At 50.8% G+C, this 21,170-nt stretch overlaps 1 protein-coding gene across 1 annotated transcript in view; it reads left to right on the forward strand.

The window, feature by feature from the left end:
* Positions 1-17,950, forward strand: part of LOC130531225 (TRAF2 and NCK-interacting protein kinase-like) — a 36,308-nt gene extending 18,358 nt beyond the window's left edge. Inside the window, 30 exon segments of the mRNA XM_057043162.1 lie at positions 2,758-2,883; positions 3,397-3,507; positions 3,629-3,719; positions 4,593-4,723; positions 4,856-4,910; positions 5,008-5,086; positions 5,170-5,345; positions 5,463-5,535; positions 5,615-5,825; positions 6,630-6,791; positions 6,881-6,967; positions 7,545-7,856; positions 8,434-8,589; positions 9,745-10,014; positions 11,031-11,140; positions 11,303-11,463; positions 11,564-11,661; positions 12,156-12,334; positions 12,432-12,549; positions 12,934-13,207; positions 13,210-13,280; positions 13,839-13,953; positions 14,051-14,218; positions 14,519-14,662; positions 15,412-15,546; positions 16,034-16,134; positions 16,232-16,381; positions 16,459-16,618; positions 16,725-16,864; positions 16,942-17,950. Coding sequence (XP_056899142.1) covers positions 2,758-2,883; positions 3,397-3,507; positions 3,629-3,719; positions 4,593-4,723; positions 4,856-4,910; positions 5,008-5,086; positions 5,170-5,345; positions 5,463-5,535; positions 5,615-5,825; positions 6,630-6,791; positions 6,881-6,967; positions 7,545-7,856; positions 8,434-8,589; positions 9,745-10,014; positions 11,031-11,140; positions 11,303-11,463; positions 11,564-11,661; positions 12,156-12,334; positions 12,432-12,549; positions 12,934-13,207; positions 13,210-13,280; positions 13,839-13,953; positions 14,051-14,218; positions 14,519-14,662; positions 15,412-15,546; positions 16,034-16,134; positions 16,232-16,381; positions 16,459-16,618; positions 16,725-16,864; positions 16,942-17,025 — 4,248 coding nt within the window. The 3' untranslated portion in view covers positions 17,026-17,950.
* The last annotated feature ends 3,220 nt before the right edge of the window (positions 17,951-21,170 follow it).

Genomic DNA, 21,170 nt, shown 5'->3' on the forward strand with positions numbered 1-21,170 from the left:
TTCCATTATGCCCACATCTGGTGGCCGACCGGGGTTGGCTCTTCTGCTCGCTCCGGTTGCTCCATCGGGAGTGCCGCGGAGTCTCCCGATCATTTCCTGCCAAGGAACGATAATGAGTAGCTTTACTATGGCCTGCATTGGAGCAGAGTGGCTCAGGGAGAGTGATACAAAGAGAGCGAGGTGTTGTAATTATGGCATGGAAGCTGTAATCACTATTGGTGGCAGTGGGGGGAGTTAGCTGTATTCCTGGGAAAGGGTCTGGAGTAAATGGACAAAAGTTGGCACGGTTCTAATATTCTGTTGCTGCGTGACACACACATTCCTGGAGGTGTGTTTGGGCATCAGGTGCCTTAGAGAGGTGGAGCTGCTGGGATGGAGGAGGAATGTCAGGGATGGGCGCCATAGGCGTGACTCTATTATGGCGACGTTGGTGTGAGGTCACACCGAGCTGGAGGCTAAGCTAAGATGGAAATGAGACCAACCCTTGACCCACATCTGAAGCAGGTAATTCTGTTGACTCAGACGAGGGCAGACCGATCCTCCCACAGAGAGGAAACCAGCACGGCCAGTAAAAATGCTTAATCGCCTCTCCCTTCACTGTCCTAGTCATTCAGTCCTAGAAAAGGCAGGCTGAGACAGACTGGCGAGTGATTTGGAGCTCTGTATCAATGGGGGTTATTGTCTCTGTGCACTCACATGGGATTATTTACGATCCATGGTGAATATTATGTAGGGAGCTTCCTGCTTAGCTTGCATGATCCATGACATTTGTAATTATATGTATCTGTGTCAGGAATACCCACATGACTGATTCTGTGGACAGAGGGACGCTCAGTAGACCAGTGCCTTCTGTTAGGAGCTTGAGAACTGATGGTCCAATAATATAATGATCCCTCTCCTGCTGGGTAAGCGGGGGGATGACTTCTTGGTGACTGATGTTCTCCTCTTGATGGCTGCATTAGCAGAACTTGCTGGCTGGCAGTCTGGTTTGCTGGCGTTCCGTCTTGGCTAACCGCCCGGCTAAATGACCGAAGCGCTCCTCGTCAGGCTGACTGAGACTTAGAGGAGCGGCTGATTGGGCGGCTGAGCCCATGACCTGGATGGTCTTTACAGTCAGAAATGTCTTTCAGCGAGGTCAGGAGATTAAGGTGCATAAAGTCTTTGATGTAAAAGCACCATTTCCATTGACAGCAGGAAATTGGAGCACTTTAAAATAAACTCGACTCAACAGATGTGGTTCTTTTTTGATTTTTTTTTTTTTTTTTTCTTCACCGGCAACTTTGGCCAACCTGCCCTTTAAGCTCTGGACCAGCCTCAGAAATGTCAGCACGGTCTTCCTGTGTTCCCCCCGCGGCTGCGGCCCTCGATAAGATATGTAAGACGCGTGTTTCTATCGCCGAGTGCTCCAACACCGAACGCCAATCGCTCCCGAAAAAATGTCACACGTGCTTTCACAGCCAGGGCGGATTTTGACAGCCAGCCGTGCGGGGCGGCGATAAATATAAAGGTTGGACCACGTCTCTGCGCTCTTTAACGAGCGCTAACCCGGCGTACACGGCTCTCTGTTCCAGCTATTCTTATATAACTTTATTTCTAAACTTGCTTCCAGGGTGCTGCTTCGAGTTCTGCCCTCGACAATCTTATACAACAGTTGCGTTTCTACTTTGCGGCGAACGAATCTGAACTTTCTGGATGACTCGACTTAGTCGGCCGGTTATTATATCTTTAGGAATTACAGCCCATTAGAGGTTTTGAGTGCGATAATTATGGAAATGACAAAATAACATTTGAAGAACCTGTTTGGCTGAAGTGGGAGCAGCTCCTCGCAACAACAACAGTCCCGTCCCTCGGCTTCTGCTGCGTGGACACGTGAGGCGTGTGCAGGGCCCGGCGTGCTGATGAGGCCGAGCCGCCGCCACCTGTCGCGGCCCTGCTTATCCAGCAGCTGTAATGAGTGAAAATGTCAGGTCGCGTCAGGGATCAAATGCATGGGCTGGACTGATGGAGAGGGGCTCTCACACGGCCCCGGTGATACTGCAGTAATCAGGATTATCATTGCTGGATCTTGTTATGGCCCCGCACCCACATCTGAGGCTGCACTGTAATATCCTGAGAGAGCCATGCGGTTAATGCACGAGGCTCTGTTATCTCCAGCAACAGCCTGGATCTGCAGGTTTGTTTGCAGACTGTTTATTATTACAGTGCTGGAAAATGGGAGGAGGAGGAGGACACGTCCCCCTTTTCATTTATTCATTAATTTATTCTTTGCTGTGTTCCTGCGAAGGCCAAAGATTTTGTCATTATGATGTTGAGGTGCGTCAATTATCGCTAATTTAAAACGCTGTGAAATAATGAAGTCTGCAGCGATTTTAAAATAAATGAGCGATTCATGTCGGGCTAAATTGAGGGCTGTGGACGACAGTTTATCAGAGCGAGTCCTCGTATTTGTTCACCTCCTGTTTGGTTCAGCTCCGTGTCCTCCGGGAGCCTCGGAGTTTCCAAAATGGAAACTGTGTAAAACTTGTTCGCCCAGAGGCCAAATGGAGCTGATGTTTCCAAAACTGCAGGAGCAGGAGTGTTTGGAGCTGCACCTCAATGAACTGACGCTGGAAAAACTGTCAAGATGGAAAGAAAACACAGGGCATTTAGATAAAACAGCTGTAAATATGAGAGATCAAACCTCCTGTCTGTGCCTGTGTTCAACCAGCACGTTAAACCTGATCTCCACCCTCTCCTCTCGATTTTCCCCTCTTGTAGGATGAAGAGGAGGAAATTAAGCTGGAAATCAATATGCTGAAAAAGTACTCGCATCACAGAAACATCGCCACCTACTACGGAGCCTTCATCAAGAAAAGTCCACCGGGCCACGACGACCAGCTCTGGGTCAGTCCTCCTTTGGTTAAACTGGGTTTGTACACCGATGAATGCACATTTATGTGCTCCAAATGTAGTCAAAAAGGAGGGAGGGGAAAGGGGAGCAACACAAAACCACAGAAAGTGCAGGGAAATGGAAGAAAGAGATTATTTTTGAGTTAAAAAGGACATAAACAGCTGCAGGAGCAGAGATTTACAGCTGTTTGTTGAAGGGGAGATCCCCTCGTTTCTGACCCTGCAGCTCTGCTGTTTCCAGTGAGGAGATAAGTCACTCACAGCTCACTACACAGCCCTGTACTTGTTTTAACAGCTGCCTCCAGAACCTGGTTCACCTCCTCCAGTCTCCAACCCCAGTAAAGACTGGAGGAGGTGGACAGATTCTGCACCACAATAAGCGATCCAGACATGGAGGGGACGTTAGTTACCGGTAGTTACTTATTACTAACAGTGGTTCCCTGAAAATGCTTCCATGGCATGAGCAGTTTGATGTTTGCCTCACATGGGCTCTGTTGGCTCCTCCAGCTGGTGATGGAGTTCTGTGGCGCCGGTTCCATCACGGATCTGGTAAAGAACACTAAAGGCAACTCGCTGAAGGAGGACTGGATCGCCTACATCTCCAGGGAGATTCTCAGGGTTGGTCCACACTCACCCATAAAATCCCAGCTTTGTGCGCTTTAGTTGGCTAAGCAGATGAATATTTCCTATGTAATCATGCTCGTCTCCAGGGGTAACGCTGATTATTTGCTCTCTGCAGGGTTTAGCTCACCTGCACGCTCATCACGTCATCCATCGCGACATCAAGGGCCAGAATGTGCTGCTGACTGAAAACGCTGAAGTCAAGCTGGGTGCGTTTTGTCTTGTGTCGATAAAACGTGGCCCCCAGAGCAGATATACGGCGTAGCCTTTCAAATCGCCAGCGCGCCTCGTCGGCTCGTCCATTAGCCATCTTGTTTTAACTTGCGTTACGTGACTGCACAGTTGTAAATCCAGCCGTGCGAATTCCTCAGGGCAGACTTTAACCTCAGTCTGGAGCGTCGATCTCATGTTCACGCTGAGTCTCTCTCGCTGGTTTATTTGTGTGACTCTTTTTTTTTATTTCAACGATTCAAACGCTCTAGCTTCCCACTCTTTATCGTCCTCTTTATTAGCCTGACACAGGCTCCTCCTTCCTGCTGACCGCCATGGCAATCGCCGAGGCTTCCAAGAATGTGGGACAGCCCTGCTTTAGACTTGTTGTGATTAATCCGCCGAATGATTCGCTTCAGTCCTGCATCATTCCTGAATACCTGAAGAAACAGATGCGGCCTTTTGGAATCCGTCCCAAAAAAAAAGTGCTATTGGAAATGTTTTCTATATTTTCCACTTAGTGTGTGAGCAACTGCAACCTTACTCTGTGGGCTGAAGTCTTTCATTACAACAGAAACTGCCTGTTCCACTGTGGTAAAACACAGAATAAAAGATTTAAATCAGAGCTGCCTGGCCAACAAAATGCTGCCAGACATGGCCTGTAGACACGAGCGGGGTGTTTTTAACGTGAGAAGAGAGGATTTTAATTAACACGGCTTCCAGAGCAAACAACAGGAATCTTTCATTTGGCCTCTGGGCTGAAATTTAATGCCTCTTAAACACAAAATGTTTAAACATCAGTGTTAACGTTGCTACATTAACCACTCGCAGATAGTTAGAACTGCTTTGAGACAAACTTTCTGTTTCCTCAGTGGACTTTGGCGTCAGCGCTCAGCTGGACCGGACAGTCGGCCGTAGGAACACCTTTATTGGGACTCCATATTGGATGGCTCCAGAGGTTATAGCCTGTGACGAAAACCCCGATGCTACCTATGATTACAGGGTAAGGCTGACAAATGAGACTGGACTGTTCAACGCATAAAGGGAAGAAAACGGTTTTTAACGGTGAGGGACAGGACAGAAATTGAGCATGAACTCTAATAACTGCCCGTGTTGTGTCTGATTTGTCCTGCAGAGTGACCTGTGGTCCTGTGGAATCACGGCCATAGAAATGGCCGAGGGAGCCCCCCGTGAGTACACCGCATGTTCACAAACCCTTCTGATTGGATCAGAACTGCTGTTAAGGAGCAGTGAAACCACCTCACCTGTCCGCTCTGCCCCCTCCAGCTCTGTGTGACATGCACCCGATGAGAGCCCTCTTCCTCATCCCCAGGAACCCCCCACCTCGACTCAAGTCTAAAAAATGGTTGGTAAATCTCTGCCTCTGTAGAACCGCCCCGTTGTTGACGTAGTGACCCGCAGCGTCCCCCTCAACCCCTAACGCGACAGGTCAAAGAAGTTCTTCAGCTTCATCGAGGGCTGCCTGGTGAAGAATTACACCCAGCGCCCCCCCACTGAGCAGCTGCTCAAGCACCCCTTCATCCGGGATCAGCCCAACGAGAGGCAGGTCCGCATCCAGCTCAAGGACCACATTGACCGCACCAAAAAGAAGAGGGGCGAGAAGGGTGAGTCCCCAACCATAACCCTGTGTGGTTGGCCTTGTGAACTGTACCCACTGCAGATTCATTTGTCACTGTTGCCGTAGCGATGAAGGCCTAATTGTCCTTGGTTTGTTCTTTCAGATGAGACAGAGTATGAATACAGCGGCAGTGAAGAGGAGGAGGAGGAGGCGTCGGAACAGGAAGGCGAGCCCAGGTAACGCCCGCTGACACGCGAGTCTGTGACGATCAAATCTGTGAGTGAATCCTGAAGAAACATCTGTGCCCGCGTGAAGCTCCATCGTCAACGTGCCGGGAGAGTCCACTCTGCGCCGCGACTTCATCCGGCTGCAGCAGGAGAACAAGGAGCGGTCGGAGGCGCTCCGCCGCCAGCAGCTCCTCCAGGAGCAGCAGCTGCGGGAGCAGGAGGAGTACAAGCGCCAACTGCTGGCCGAGAGGCAGAAACGTATTGAGCAGCAGAAGGAACAGAGGAGACGACTGGAGGAGGTGAGCGTTTTAACTGAAAGCCACCTCTAGAGGAGCCATCCAGACCCTCATCTGGAGCCACAACCCAGGTGGACATGCTGGAATGTTTGTTATAATGTCGCTCACTTACTATTGATCTCGTGCACGCGCAGCCGAGTGGGCTTTTCTTTCACAGCCGTTTAATGGAGCAGATTAACCTGTGTCATTATTTTTAATTAGCGCTGATCCCGACAGAAATCTGATAACGTCGGCTGCCAGAGGGAATTCCAAAGGTGACGCCTGCGCATAAAAATGATTCGAGCCGTTTGACGTAGAGCTCGGCAGCTTGATTTGAGCTGGATGATTTTACATTAATGAGCCTGAAATCAGATTAAAGCTGAAAATAATGTGAAACACTAATCGGTCCAGAGAGGATGAGCTCAAACAGCCTTATTGCAATTACTCTTTTCCTATTAATGCTAATAATTGTGCAGTCGGGAGCGGACGGCCGCAAAGAGACTATTAGAAATGTGGAGAGGGGACGGGAAGGAATGTATGTGGAAGGGAAGGAAGAGGAAAGAGGCTGAGAGCAGCCCACAAACGGAAGATGAATGTGTGGCCCGTGTGACTTCACAGAACATCTCAGAGGTGAAGAGCTGCTCCGTCTGCAGAGAGACGGTTGTGTTTGCTGCTCTTGGCCCGATCGTACATCAGAACGGGCCACAGCGGTGTAAATACCGCAGCACGTGCGCGCCCCTGTCGGGCCGGATGGCGCTCGGCGACATCCACTGCTCCTCGCACTAAGCTAGCGCGAGTGTGTAATTCCCAAAAACTGCGGCTCCGCAGCAACAACGGCGAGAACGAGAGATGAGGAGGCAGCAGGAGCGCGAGCAGCGCCGCCGCGAGCAGGAGGAGAAGAGGCGCATCGAGGAGATGGAGCGGCGCCGCAAAGAGGAGGAGGAGCGTCGGAGGGCCGAGGAGGAGAAGAGGCGAGCCGACCGAGAGCAGGTACCGCTCCGTGCTCTAAAACCAGCCGTGACATTCAGAACCTTTCACAGCCGCGCACCCGGACGCTGAAATGAGTGTTTGATTGACAGGAGTACATCCGCCGGCAGTTGGAGGAGGAGCAGAGGCACCTGGAGATCCTGCAGCAGCAGCTGCTTCATGAACAGGCCATGCTGCTGGTGAGGATCCATCCAATAAACTCTTAATACGGGGTTTCCTTCTAAAGAGTTTAGCTTTGGGGGGGGGGCCTTTTATTGAGAGTTGTTAATCCCCACACACACACACACACACACGCACATTTTATTGGGGAAATTGGGACGTTTACTGGCCCCTTAGCGATGATGATGTCATCAGCGGGAAACTAGTCATCCAACAGGAAAAGAGGGTTTCCCATGTTTTTATTCCAGATGTTTGGAGTCTGGAGCCAGAGAGGTTATTTAAAATGTAAAACCAGTCGGTCAGTGAGAGCCTCCCTTGTGGCTACGCAGGATATTCACATAATAAAAGGATATGACACATCTCCACTTTCAGGACTCGCACCAACCCGTCGCTTCCGGCTATCGTGATTAATCCAAAAAAAACATTATGAATTTATTTAGTGATTGGGACCCAAATCAGGAATAATCCGAAGCACAATCACAAGGCTGGGCTACAATCTAACCTGGATCCAGCCTCGGCTGGAGATGTAAAAATAAACCTCTTCCACGTCAGTCTTCCTGGTTTGTTTTGGTTCAACTTGATCCTTCCCACACCCAGGAGTATAAGTGGCGGGAGCTGGAGGAGCAGCGCCAGGCCCAGAAGCTCCAAAGGCAGCTGCAGCAGGAGCAGGCCTATCTGCTGTCCCTCCAGAAAAACCAGAACCAGGACGGTAGCAAAACGTCCCAGCAGCAGAGCGGCAGCCTCCCGCACAAACTCGAGCATGACAGGATAAAGAACAGTCCAGAACCGGACGCTGCGAAGCAACCGCAGAGTCCTGACAATACCGGGACAAGGTCCGATCAGGGCCACGGTGTGGAGAAAGCCGCAGAAGCGCAAGGCTCGTCCCCCGGCTCCGAGCCAATGAGAGAGGTGACCCCTCGCAGCTCAGACTGACCGCTGTAGAACGCTTCCTGCTTGTGTGTACTCACTCACTGCTTCAGGTGTGCCGTGCGTACGTGGTGGCGGTTGGCTGCTGGTGTGGGACGCTCCACGTTAAACCGGGCTCTCCAGCGGACACGCTCTGCATGCGTTGGTTTGGTCTTTTTCCATGGGAAGATTTGTTGTGAAGTGAAGGCAGGAGCAGCCGGGGCTCCGCCAGGGGTGAAGGATGGGCAGTAGAACCCTGTAGAGGGTATTTTCCTCTCACGAAACAGCAGGAGCTGCAGCGGCGGCTCTGACCCAATGTTGTTCTTGACTCTGAAACATGCATGATGAGCTCCTGCGGTCGTGGTCTCGTCCTACCTGCAGGGACGTGGGGGACGCCACTCAGGGAAGCAATAACACAGCTGTCTTTGATGCGCCTGTTTCAGCAGAACCGTCTCTGCGCTGCAGGGGGGGGGGGGGGGACTAACACACGGGAGCGCCGAACGGCTTCTGTCATCTCCGCCTCGCCCTCGCCCTGTTCCCTTAACCCGCCACTAAAGCCGCTGACCTGTGTCTGTCTCAGGCTGACGAGCGATATCGGAAAAACGTCCAGGGTTCCCCTCAGGCGGCTCAGACCAAACCGCAGCAGCCTCCAGTGCCGCCGCGCTCCGAGTCGTCCTACCCCAACGGCAGCTCGGCGTCGGAGGCGCCCGCCATGCACCGGCCTGTGGAACCACAGGTAACCACAGTCTTTGATTTGTTGTTTCACTGGCAGCGGCCCGGGTTGTTATGGCGACGAGGTTGCGCTGTGGGTTGCGGCAGCGCTGGTTCTGCTCCCGGCGTTGCAGTTCCTCTCATCAGGAGTTTCTTTTTCAGGGGGTTAAAACCTTTTTTTGCTGTGACACGTCACAGCCCAACGCTTTCAGGTGTTCCTCCGCCACAGGAAACGTCTCCAGGATGTCGCTCTTTATTTTCAGGCTTCTTTGTTAATCAAAACTTTCTGCGGGGCTGAAAATGAACCGACGTCGTCCCTGATTATTCACGTCCTGTCAGAAAGCGGGGGATATTTCCAGCTTCGTCCTTTCAGAGGCGGCTCTTTTCTCTGTGACCGACTGGTGATGGTGACGGAGGTTTGGCTGTCTGTGCTGCGCTGATTCACCTTTTTATCCTGTAATGCTGATTCTAATAAACACAAACACAAACGTTGGCGTAGGTGTGCAGCAGGTCGCGTAATAGGGGCCCGATGGCGAGTCAGTCATTAGTTTCACACCGTTTAAAAGTGAAACGTGCACGTGCGCATGCCCCCTGCTTGAGGCGATGAGGCTGAATCCTGCTGAGGCTTAAACAATGGTAACGATTTGTTCCTTGAACTAATGTTCAGCTAGGAAACATTAAAAAGCCATCCGTCCCCGGGTCAGTTCAGCTTCACCTTCACTCACTTCCTGCCCTTCTTGGTTTGGTTTATCTCCTCATTTGCTCTTTAATTTCCATACCTTCATTGCTTTTCTCTGCATTCCTTCATGGCATTTCATGACCACTGCTACAACCATCTTTACCTGTTTCCAGACGCCAGTAAACCCTAAAAACAAGTCAAATATCCTGACACCGGTTACAGTGCACGCATCACTTCCTGTGTCGCTGAGTCAACTGTAATCTTTGTTATAACTGTTGGAATGAAACCCCAGTATTTTACATCCGAGGATATTTTTATTAGCATTACAGTGTTGAGGCTTGACTCAGGCGTTCCTCAGGGAACTGTTTCAGGCTCCTGAATGGCTTTAATCCCCAAACCCACAGAAATTACCCAGAATGCCCCTGCCTGTTGGCTCGCCCTTGCATGCAGACTGACCCATGCTCCTGCACTGTGTTCTTCTTTTTGTGTGTCGTCTGTAAGGTCCGCTCACATCTGGCCGCTGTAAAGAGCAGCGGCAGCATGGCCACGCCACCTCCCACCGCCGCCCCCCCACCTCCCATGTCACGCTCGCACTCCTTCAGCGACCCGCTCACCCTTAGCTTTGAAAACCTGCACCTGCGCAACAGCCAGGACCCCCCAAAACACCACCATCACCCTCCACCCTCATCATCTTCATCATCATCACATCCCCGCCCCCAGCACAGACCCTCGCCCCACGACCCGGCCCCCCAAGAGGAGGTCCCGCCCAGGGTAAGAATGTGAAAGGAGAGCAGCTGTCAACACCAACACGCTTCCGCAATATTTACTTTATTATTGGAGTAAGCTTCCATCCACCATTTAAAACAAAGGATAATTAGACAGTTTAATATAATTAAAAGCTTTTTACCTTTAAGGGGGGGGGGCAGCTACAAGGGAATCGTGACTGTTCCTCTGATACAGGATAAATGATGAGGACAGAAGGAGGAAGCTGTCGTCACCATCACTTCTGTCTGCTTTACATGTTTTACAAAGTAAATTTAAGAAACACCAGTGTTGGCTGTTGTTGTCGTGGTAACGCTGCACACTGCTGCAGGTCCAAACAGTCTGTCTGCTGTTGTCCTCCACCCCGCCCCCCCAGGCTAATACAGACCGACAACCGCAGGACGGCAGAAATAAAACTGGGGAAAGAGTAAAATAAGCAAAGCAGGCGAGAGCTTCTGCGTTTAGACACGATTCCCACCTCAGCAGTCGGTGTGGCAGCAGAACAGAACGGGGAACACGTGTTTACATGCTGTCCAAAAAAAGATCTGAAGGGCCTTCAAAGGCTGGTGCCACCCAAAAAAGAAACCTGGACTAAACAAAACTGCTCACAAGCTGAACCACAAAGCTGCCAAGTCTGAACTCTGTGGATTACAGAGTTTCAGCAGAGGCGTCGCGTAAACTTGAGCCAGAGTCCCAGCTCGAGGATCGGGGGGGGCTGATCTGCCGGGTCGTGATTTGTTCTGTAGCTGCGAATGTTACCAAATGTTCTGCTTCCCCTGGTTTATGTGTGAAGATGGCAAAATGTCTGAGCACGTGATCTGTGAGTGGTGCTCCAGATTTTCTGCTGGAGGTCACAGCTTCATTAGCGTGTTAGCAGCTAGCAGCTGTATTAGCGTGTTAGCGGCTGTGTTAGCATGTTAGCAGGTGACGCTGTTGTGATGTATTGTGCTTTCTTTGCAATATCAAGCGCATTTGTGCACATCCTGTGTGCACGCGTGAGCTGGTCACTGTCTTTATCACAAAAGGTTCCTGTCAGAACTACATCAAGGTCCCCAGTGTTGTCAAGGCGCGACTCGCCTCATCACCATAGCAACTCCCCACGCAGCAGCCACGCAGTGCAACGCAACCCTGGCAGGTAAAGCTACGATGGGACCTGTGAGATGGCTGCCAGTTTCAGCATCAATGTCAAAATAATGAAAACTAAACAAAAAAAATAATAAAGATTTTATTTGAGCCTTAAGCCCGACAGCCCTAACAGTGGCTTCACCTTTGACCTTTTTGACTCTGGTGTTTGCAGTGTAGCGGAGCCGCGGCTGCTCTGGGAACGAGTGGAGAGACTGGTTCCCAAATCATCTAATAACAGTGGCAGCGGAGGCTCCAGCTCTTCCAGCAGCTCCAGTAACTCCAGCTCTCAGCCCGGGTCTCACTGTGGCTCTGGAGAAAGGTTCAGGGCTCGCTGTGAGTGGGCGCGTAGCTTAGAGGCGCTAATGAGAACGCCAAGGCAGCGGCCGATTTGTCATTTTCCTTTTACAATAAAATTTCTTTCCACCCTCTTCAGCCTCCTCCAAATCGGAGGGCTTGCCCTTCCAGCGTCCAGAGAATGCTGGGAAAAAACCAGATGACAGGAGGGACTTGGTCAGGCCGAGCAGACCAGCGGTGAGAGCCTCAGATGAGTAGAGTCCTGTAGGGGTTGACCTAGAACTCTGGTGGTGCCGCAGCCGCGCTGGTTCAAGCTAGACTGAGTCACCTTAGCATGGCCTGATCAGACAGCACGTGGACGTCACGTGACGTCTTTTCGCTCTTTCGGACCGAGCTCCCTCCCAGGAGGGCTTTCCTCACTGACATCTGCTTTCTCTCCGCTAATCTTTGCCGCTCATATGATTGTTTCATTATGATATAATTAACCCACTAACCTTTGCCTCCAGAGCCGTGGAGCATCCGCTGCTCTCTGTCTCCATCTGCTGGCTTTCCTGCTCTCACGTTGGCTTCTCATTGGCTGGTTTACCTTTCTAACGCCTTTCTCCTCCTCAAGCATCTTCCGTTTCTTGCTCTTTCTAAACCTTGAGCTCCTGACTGAAGGAGGGGTTGAATTCCTCCGTGATGGAGATGAGAGTTGATTCAGGCTTTTCTCTTCACCTCCTGGTGTCTAGGACCTGACTGCTTTAGCCAAGGAGCTGCGCGCCGTGGACGACGTTCGCCCCCCTAATAAGGTGACGGATTATTCATCCTCCAGCGAGGAATCGGACACCACCGATGAAGATGACGACGAAGAGGTTGATCAGGAGGCGGGTGAAGAGTCGACCTCTGGCCCGGAGGACTCCAGGGCTGTGTAGGTCTACACCTTTGTCTTTTTTTTTTAATCACGCCGGGTGGAAGCGTGGAAGCGGGACACGTCCGTGGTGAATGGCTGCTCCGCTCTCCTGCAGGTCCTCCAGGCTGAGCAACGGGGAGACCGAGTCGGTGAAGACCATGATCGTTCACGATGAAGGCGAGAGCGACGCCGGCTCCACGCCCTGCAAAGACAGCACGCTGATCGTCAGACAGGTACCCCAGACAGGAGGGCCAACGCATCGCCATCCCAATATCTTTCATGTTTCCATCATGTGTTCTGTTCACCCCCCCACAAGTGCTTCCATTCCTTTTTATGTTGATGTCTCTGCGGCCATGGAGAGCCAAGTCTGGACTAAATAATTAAATAAACTAGATGGACCCACTCACGTTGGCATTAACAGTCGTATAAAGTTTCCAGTTCCATCTGAAACCTCTTGATTAGCAGGATCACAGCCTGTAATTGACTAACTAATCTCTTCCCACCTGTAGAGTAGCCGCTGTAGTTTGCCCTTCGCTCTAGCTAACACCTTCCCGTCCCCTGAACTCATCAGGAACGCATCTAGACCCAAAGTCGTGTACCCCTCTTTCTATTTCCAGAGTGCAGGTGACAGCAGAAAGCGTCAGAACCCCGGCCCGGGCCAAGGCCAGACAGTTGGCCTGCTTACGGGCTTCTCCCCAAGCCCTGGCTCCAGCCCGGGCCTGGTACATCACACACCCAGCCCCCATCACCACCATCACCACCACCACCACCACCACCATCCCACACAGCACGCGGACAGGAACGGCTTTGCCGGCCGCATTCACCTCCTCCCAGACCTGATCCAGCAGAGCCACCATTCCTCCCCCTCCTCCACTGTGTCCAACTCCCCTTCCTCTCCAGCCTTGCCAGCCCCTCCACCATGTCCCCTCAGAGTCCTCTGGAAAAACTCGGCATCCTGTCAGAGGTATGTCCCCCCCCAACGTGTTCTGACCCATTCAGGGGTGTCGAGCGTGTAACAGCAGAAGAGACCGAGTTATGTCCGAGTTTTAGGCTGCCCCCTGCTGGTCACCGTAGGAACTGACCGTCGATTCTTTATTGTTCTGCCATCAGGTTTTTAGAGAATACAACTGGAATTTAACACAGAGTTTAAGAGTGGAGCTCTGGTTCAGATTACTTTTTGTATTTTACTGAACCCAGTCATATTTTTACATTCCACTGACAGAATTTCTGGGCAGGTAGGAGCAGACTGGCACGTATGTTACCCATGGCAGTCCATTTCTCTAAACTACATTTTTATTTCCCCTTTTATTCTTTTGGTCAGCAGTGCTCCATATGTTTTACCCTCCATCTTTTTCCATAGTTGTTCATTTTACCACCATGAATGCAACCTGCATGTATAAAAGTTTCCTCCGTTTGCCTGCTTACATTGTATTTATTGTTTGTTTAATGCTGCAAACGTGCTTTTGATCCTTAAACATGCGGCGATGTCACATCAGCTCTAACACTTCATGTCCCACTTTAGAGCCAATCCAGCAACAACATGCAGAAACACAAATCTTCTTCCTCCTTCACTCCCTTCATCGATCCACGCCTCCTCCAGGTCTCGCCATCCACCGGCAGCGCCCTCAATAATCTCGGTGAGTTTCAATCTCGGTGGCCAAGCTGAATAATGCCCCCAAAAATAAGTCACCTGCCTCCTAAAGTCTAACCAAGCCCTTCGCTTTGACCTTTAAGGCTACGGCAACGACGCCCGGCTGGCAGAGGCGCTGAGGGCCGACCCGTCGCGAAAGGGATCTGTGGTTAACGTTAATCCGGTTAACACTCGCCCGCAGAGCGACACACCAGAGATCCGCAAATATAAGAAGAGGTTCAACTCTGAGATCCTGTGTGCAGCACTGTGGGGTAAGAATGTAGCAACGGAACGCCTCGGGGACACGTTGCTGCCGCTGGGGGAAGAGAGGGGAGCTCTTCAAACAGGAAATGGGCTCAGCGGCACAAATTAACTCGCCTAAAGAGAAATTTATTTCATTTGTAAAGCACCAACCAAGATTTCAACACATTGTTGACTAGACAATTCAAAATTCTGAACAGCTGATGACAAGTTCGTTCGTGTCACCACCAGGGGGCACCACAGCCGCAGCTGATCGATAGATGTGCTGTATTTTGGCGTTTTATTAAGCGTGTGTGTGTTTGTGTGTCTAGGAGTCAACCTGTTGGTGGGAACAGAGAGCGGACTGATGCTGCTGGATCGCAGCGGGCAGGGAAAAGTTTACCCTCTGATCAACAGAAGACGCTTCCAGCAGATGGACGTCCTGGAGGGTCTCAACGTGCTGGTCACTATATCAGGTATGGGGATGGAAGTGGAGCATCGCCTCAGCATCCATGGTGGTGCTGGACAAAACTGTCCACCTGAAATCTGAAAACATTTCTGTCTTCTGCCTGTCCGGGACTTTTTTTAGACTAAATGTGCGTGCCGACAAGCTAGCCCCACACGCTCCGCGCAACTATTGCAGTTATCACGTGTCGAGTCCCACAACTTCTCATATAGAAAGCACTTTCGTGTTCTTCTTCCCTTTCTCAGCTTCTCTCTCACACACACACACACACACACACACACACACACTCTTTCATGTCCCAACAGATATTTTAAGCGGATGTTAAGTAAATCTCAGCTCCATGGAACCACATACTGTGTGTGCCGGCTATGTAACGCTGACACATTATAGTAGGAAATACCACAACGTGTCGATTTCCTCCGACATGTTTGGTTCCTGGAGTTTTACGTCATGGAAAGTTGCATCCAGATGAGCCGAGGTTCTGACGCACAAGAACGCCATCAGCGGCTGATCAGTTGTTTCCATTCAACCAAAATACCGATGACTTCTAAAAGTCACGTCTCCATTAACGTCCAATGAAACAGGTGGTGGTGGTTGTTGTTGTTGTCGTCAGCGTGTTTCGGCACAAACTGTTTCATCCTCAGCCAGAATGTCCATCAGCACAAACAGACTGGAGGATAAACATCAACACCCCAATTCCTCTGATTTCCCCGAACTCGTGTTTTAATCTGGAGTTTTGATGGAACGTTTATGCGACAGGTAAGAAGAACAAACTGCGCGTTTACTACCTGTCCTGGCTGAGGAACAAAATCCTGCATAATGACCCCGAGGTGGAGAAGAAGCAGGGTTGGACCACCGTAGGAGACCTGGAAGGCTGTGTCCACTACAAAGTGGGTAGGTTCCGTCCCGTCTTTGTCCCTCTGCAGGAGCGTGGGCGGATTCCTGGTCTTATTTACCTCTGAGTTGATCTCTGTTTGGATAAATCAGCATTTTTCCCACTCAAACACAGTGAATGAGCGGAGGAGGAAGTTCCCTCGTTAAGTAAACTTCAGAATGTCCTCTTTCTGGGCTGCTCCTCCATGCGAGGACCAGCACTTCCTGTTGGAAACTCCGCTCCATTGATCAGAGAATAAATCTCAATCAGAAGGAGATCCTCATTCATTATTCATCAGATTCAGACTTTGAAGCTTAAACTGATGGAAAGTACAACAAAAATTCTGAATAAAATCAAAAATGTCTCAACCCTGTCGTACCCGACGACGTATTTATGACCATTAGACGAGAAATAACGAGGCGACATCAGCTTTAACCAATTCCTGCACACGTTTGAGCGGAATTTGCCATTTCCCGTTTTTTCTGAAGCTCCTCTTTTGTTCTCCAGTGAAATATGAGAGGATTAAATTTTTGGTCCTTGCCCTGAAGAACTCGGTGGAGGTCTACGCCTGGGCTCCAAAACCCTACCACAAGTTCATGGCCTTCAAGGTGAGCTACAGCTCGCACCATTTAACCCCGAACCCTTGTGCAGCTGCAGATATTTGCCCATCAGATGCAAGAACCTGACCTGCGTTTGCTTTTTCAGTCTTTTGGTGACCTGGTGCACAGGCCCCTGCTGGTTGACCTCACTGTAGAGGAAGGGCAGAGGTTAAAGGTCATCTACGGCTCCTGTTCGGGCTTCCACGCCGTGGATGTCGACTCTGGCGCCGTCTACGACATTTACCTGCCGACGCACGTAAGAATTCCCGTTGGTGTGAAAGTCGAGGGGGGGTCAGAGACCCCGCTGTGACCCGGTTCTGCGTGTTTCTGCAGATCCAGACCAGCATCCAGCCTCACGCCATCATCATCCTGCCCAACACCGACGGCATCGAGCTGCTGGTGTGCTACGAGGACGAGGGCGTCTACGTCAACACCTACGGACGCATCACCAAGGACGTGGTGCTGCAGTGGGGAGAGATGCCCACCTCCGTGGGTGAGCGCACCGGCAGCACTGGCCCGACGCGGCTCGCTCGGCTCCGCCCCCCGAGGTGGAGCGAGCAGCATCTCCGCCTCACCCCTTAATGCAAATGTGTTTGCAGCTTACATTCGCTCCAACCAGATCATGGGCTGGGGAGAGAAGGCCATAGAGATCCGCTCGGTGGAGACGGGTCACCTGGACGGCGTCTTCATGCATAAGAGAGCCCAGAGACTCAAGTTCCTCTGTGAGAGAAACGACAAGGTAGAGCTGGTAGATGCTTGTCGGCGCCGCTCCAGGACCGACCCGTTTTAAAACACACCTCTGTCCGTCCTCCGCAGGTGTTCTTCGCCTCGGTTCGCTCCGGAGGCTCCAGCCAGGTCTACTTCATGACTCTGGGTCGAAGCAACCTGCTCAGCTGGTAGAGGTCCAGACCCTGCCTTCCTCCTCCTCCTCTTCCTCCTCCCTCACTAACACTGGATCTCAGAACTCACCGTCGATGTCTTGTCAGCACTCTGAGAAGAAGAAGAACACCACCACCAACCAGCCCGTTGCAGCCGGAGCTGCGGCCTCCTGGGTCAGCAGCTCCTCAAACAAACCCCCGTCAGCGATTAGCAACCAGGAAAGAGCGGAAAGGAAAGGTGGATCTAAGGGGGCGGCTCGTTCCCATCTCCGCTTTCTGGTGCTCCTCGCGTTGTGGACGGGACAGATTTTGCGTCGGTCCCCGGGCCGGTCAGTAACCGCCACCTCTAACTACCCCTCCCGTTACTCTGACACCTGTGTTGAGCAGATCCGAGTTCCTTCATGCCCTGAACTTGCCCCCGTGCCCCCTTTCTGGTGAGCTTCTCCTGGGGCCGATGCCAGGGGTGTCTGTTTAATTAATTAATGCTACAGTAGTGTGTGTTAATGTACTTCTGCTTGGTCCAATTACTGCTGACATGCTGGTTAGGGACGGACTCTGATGGGGAGGGGGGGTGGGGGTGGGGGGGTTGTAGTGGCCCCCGGAGCTGAGAAGGCGAGAATATTACAGGCTTTACTGCAGGTTTGATTGGAGGGACTGGACGGGAGGGAGCTACGTGTGGTATGGTGTTCAGAGATGAGCTTTAAAGGCTAACGAGGGCGACGCTGAAGCAGGTGGATTTCAGAATAGTATTTTTTGAATTATTATTCCTTGAAAGTAAGTGTTAACTATGTGGAGTAAAAATGTCCTTTTTTTTTTTAAGATTTCCACACATCCACCCGCGTTAATTACTTTGACTCTGAAACCAGGGGCGGTGTGTTTGTCTGTGATGTGGGTGTGGTCCAGAAATACAGGTGTGTATGTCCAATAAAAGATCATGAAATCTTCCAGATCAGTGGTCAGTGTTTTCCCACCGCTCAGACTGGATCTGTGAGAGGAGACGCAGAAGAACAGGACGTTTCCAGGAATGCGGACAGGATCGATGCATGGTCGGCAGGTTCTACGGTTGCTCTCTATCTTCCATACGTTCAAATCCATCTTTCCATACGTGTCACTTGTATGAATGCGGTGCGCTAATCGTCAAGAATGTAGGCGGAAATATTCCCGTGCGCTGGTCCAAGGCATGAAATGACTTCTTCTACTTTGTCTCTCGTCAGGCGTGATCAAACTTTAGATGCTGCCATTTGCATTTCTGCAGAAATATCTTGACTTGGAGCTTTTTTTTGGGGGGGGGGGGGGGCTGCGAACGTGCCAGCGAGCATTTACGCCGGTTTCCCCTCCTCAGACGCAGGTTCGAGACTCTTTTCCTCTGGACCTAAACTCCTACACGGGTCGTTTGATCCTCAAACCGCAGCATTGATCTCCTTCAGGCTGGATTTTCCTCCGTTTCCACAGCGACTCTGCTCATTGGTGGGCAGGGAGGGCGTTAACCGTGATGATAACTTACAAACGCTAGCGGTGTTTTGACTAAACAGTTAGCCGGTCATTCATTAACAAGGCGCTCGTGCCCTGGAGGAAGTGGCCGCGGTGTCGTAACCCGACGCCTGTGCACACGTTCACATCCAGTTGCATCACGGCCCCGATGCCTGACGATTCAGAAGTAACGCTCTCGGTTGCCGTGGATACTCGTAATGAGCCCCAACAGCTGCAGCACGGCCGCTGGAAACACCAACATTTTAACACTACTTGGAGATCCTTTAAAAACAAAACAAAGACAAAAAAGACTCGGAGCATTATGTATAAGTTAACGGTAGATGAGATGCTAAACTTTGGTTTCTATGTGCACCTGAATATGCGACTGCAGTGGTTTAATATTATGACACTCACCTTAGGTGGACTAAATGTTTACAGAGGGTTTTTTTGTTTTTTTGCTACATTAAACTGCATCACAGTATTTATGTTTAAATCATATGCATCTTGGTTCTGTAATTATGTTGTTTTTGAGCCTGCTTATTGTATATTGTCTTGTCATCTTCCATTTAGTTACGACCTACAGACAGAAGACAGGTGTTAATTTCAGGTATTCACATTAGCGCTGCTTAAAACAGGAAAGGCTGCAGTTTCTGCTCGGACCACAAGTTCCAGGTCTCCTCTGCTGTTGCTACTCTTAACTTATGTTTCTCTGTGTATGCCAGGAAGTTGTGTATTTTCCTGAAGGTTTTTTCTTTCTCTTTTTCTTTTAAATAAACAAAATGCAATTTAAAAAAAAAAAAAAAAAGTGGTTTTAATGTCTGAGTGATGTTTGTTCCCCGAACACACACATGCAAACATGTTGAAAGGAGAAATGTCGCAACACGTTGGCCAACTGAAGCCGATCCAGCGCGTCAGCTGCATGTTTGCATCACTGCAGCACTCGGAACGCGGCTGCACCGTTCCACGACACATGTCGAAACAAAACCCACCGGCTGGATGGATGGATCCATAGGAAGAGTTGCTTAAAGTATGTTCACATTCTGGGCTGTTTGCTTGTCTGGTTTCCACGTCTGAGCTGGGCTAAAAAGAGAAGTGGGGACAAGAGAAATTTTCTGAGCTTCGCGGGGTTTAGTTACACGATTGTTCCACAAGCTGCACGTGTCACCACTGAAATAAGCCACAGATTCTGCGAGTTTGATCCACACAGCCACGAGTTCTCCTGGTAAAAAGGAGCAAACGCTTCCACAGATGCACACACAACAACACAACAACACACAACAACGTGCAGCATTCCTCTGCAGACCAGGAAAAGGGCAGGTGAGAAAAGGGCTTAGTCACGTGTCCAGTGTTGTCAGGAGAATTCCAAAAACATGCAACATATCCCGCTTTCTCAATGACGAGCAGGACTTTATAAACAGTGTGTTCTGTTTTCAGTCACCTTTTAACCTCAAGTTTCGGAGGCAGCAGGGAAAACACGGCGGGACGCCTGTTTGGGGGTTTCTTCACCAGCATTGTCCCTCATGAACGTTAACCCTCCTCTGGGTTTAAGCATCGTGGCACCGGGCGGTGTCGCGGTTCCAGTGGGGAGAAAGTCCTGGTTCTTGCTGATGAAGACGAGCCAGGTGGTTGGAGGGAGGCGTCACAGAGAGGTCCAGGTGGAGAGGTCTCCCATGCCAAGTCAGGAGGGATCAGTGGCTGTTGTTATAGAGGCTAAACATCTCTCCTCACTTCAATCCAACAGTACAGAACCCCAAATCAGGAGAACTGCCTTGAACAGGAACAAACCCTGAGCAGGACTAGGCTCCTGCTGATGGGTGGTCTGTCCTAACCAGTGAAAGCAGATAATCAACCCAGCCAGCCTTTCCAGCAGTTCCAGCCAGGGTCAGGCGGTCATGGAGCGAGCTTCCAGCCTCAGCTAACCTCAGCTCCGGTTAACCCTGCACACCTTGTGCTGTTGATGCTGGTCTAGTGGCTCTAGCAGAGCCCAGGATGAATAATCTAAGCTTCAGCAGCCTGAAGGTCAGACACCAGACGGAGGACAAACCCGCTGGATGCGGATCAAAGGCCTCCGGGGGCCACAGAGTCGCTGGAGCAACAGGTGACAGGTAGCAACAGTCTGTCAGCAACGGCGTCGAAGGTCGTCACCGAGCAGAACAACAACGTGACACCAGCGATTCTGTTGGACCAGCAGAAAGAAAAAAGAACGCGAGTCTCAAAGGAGCAAAGGAATGAAAGTGAAGTCAAGCATACGACAGGTGCCTTTGGGAGTCGTCCCATCAACTTTTCATCCTTGACATGTTTAATAAAGATCTAAAATACCCAAATATGAGATCTCCTCCCAGTAACAGATCCTTCCCCACCTCCGGCTGTTCCGTCATCACCGGCTGGCACCTGAAATGGAATTTTAGGAAGGGTGTGGTGGAGGCTGGGAGAGCAGATGAGTCCGTTTGGTTCCTCATTCATTTTACAAGGAAACAAAGGTTCCAAGGAGACCAGCGTCAAACGACATTCTTAGTCATTCAACTTCTTGCGCCAGCCGGAACCCCTGCTGTGAAGGCACCAAACCCCTGGTGTGAAGGCACCAAACTCCGCTGTGAAGGCACCAACCTCTGCTGTGAAGGCACCAAACCCCTGCTGTGAAGGCACCAAACCTCTGCTGTGAAGGCACCAAACCCCTGCTGTGAAGGCACCAAACCC

Source organism: Takifugu flavidus, chromosome 1 (genome assembly GCF_003711565.1).
Source record: "Takifugu flavidus isolate HTHZ2018 chromosome 1, ASM371156v2, whole genome shotgun sequence".
Taxonomy (NCBI): domain Eukaryota; kingdom Metazoa; phylum Chordata; class Actinopteri; order Tetraodontiformes; family Tetraodontidae; genus Takifugu; species Takifugu flavidus.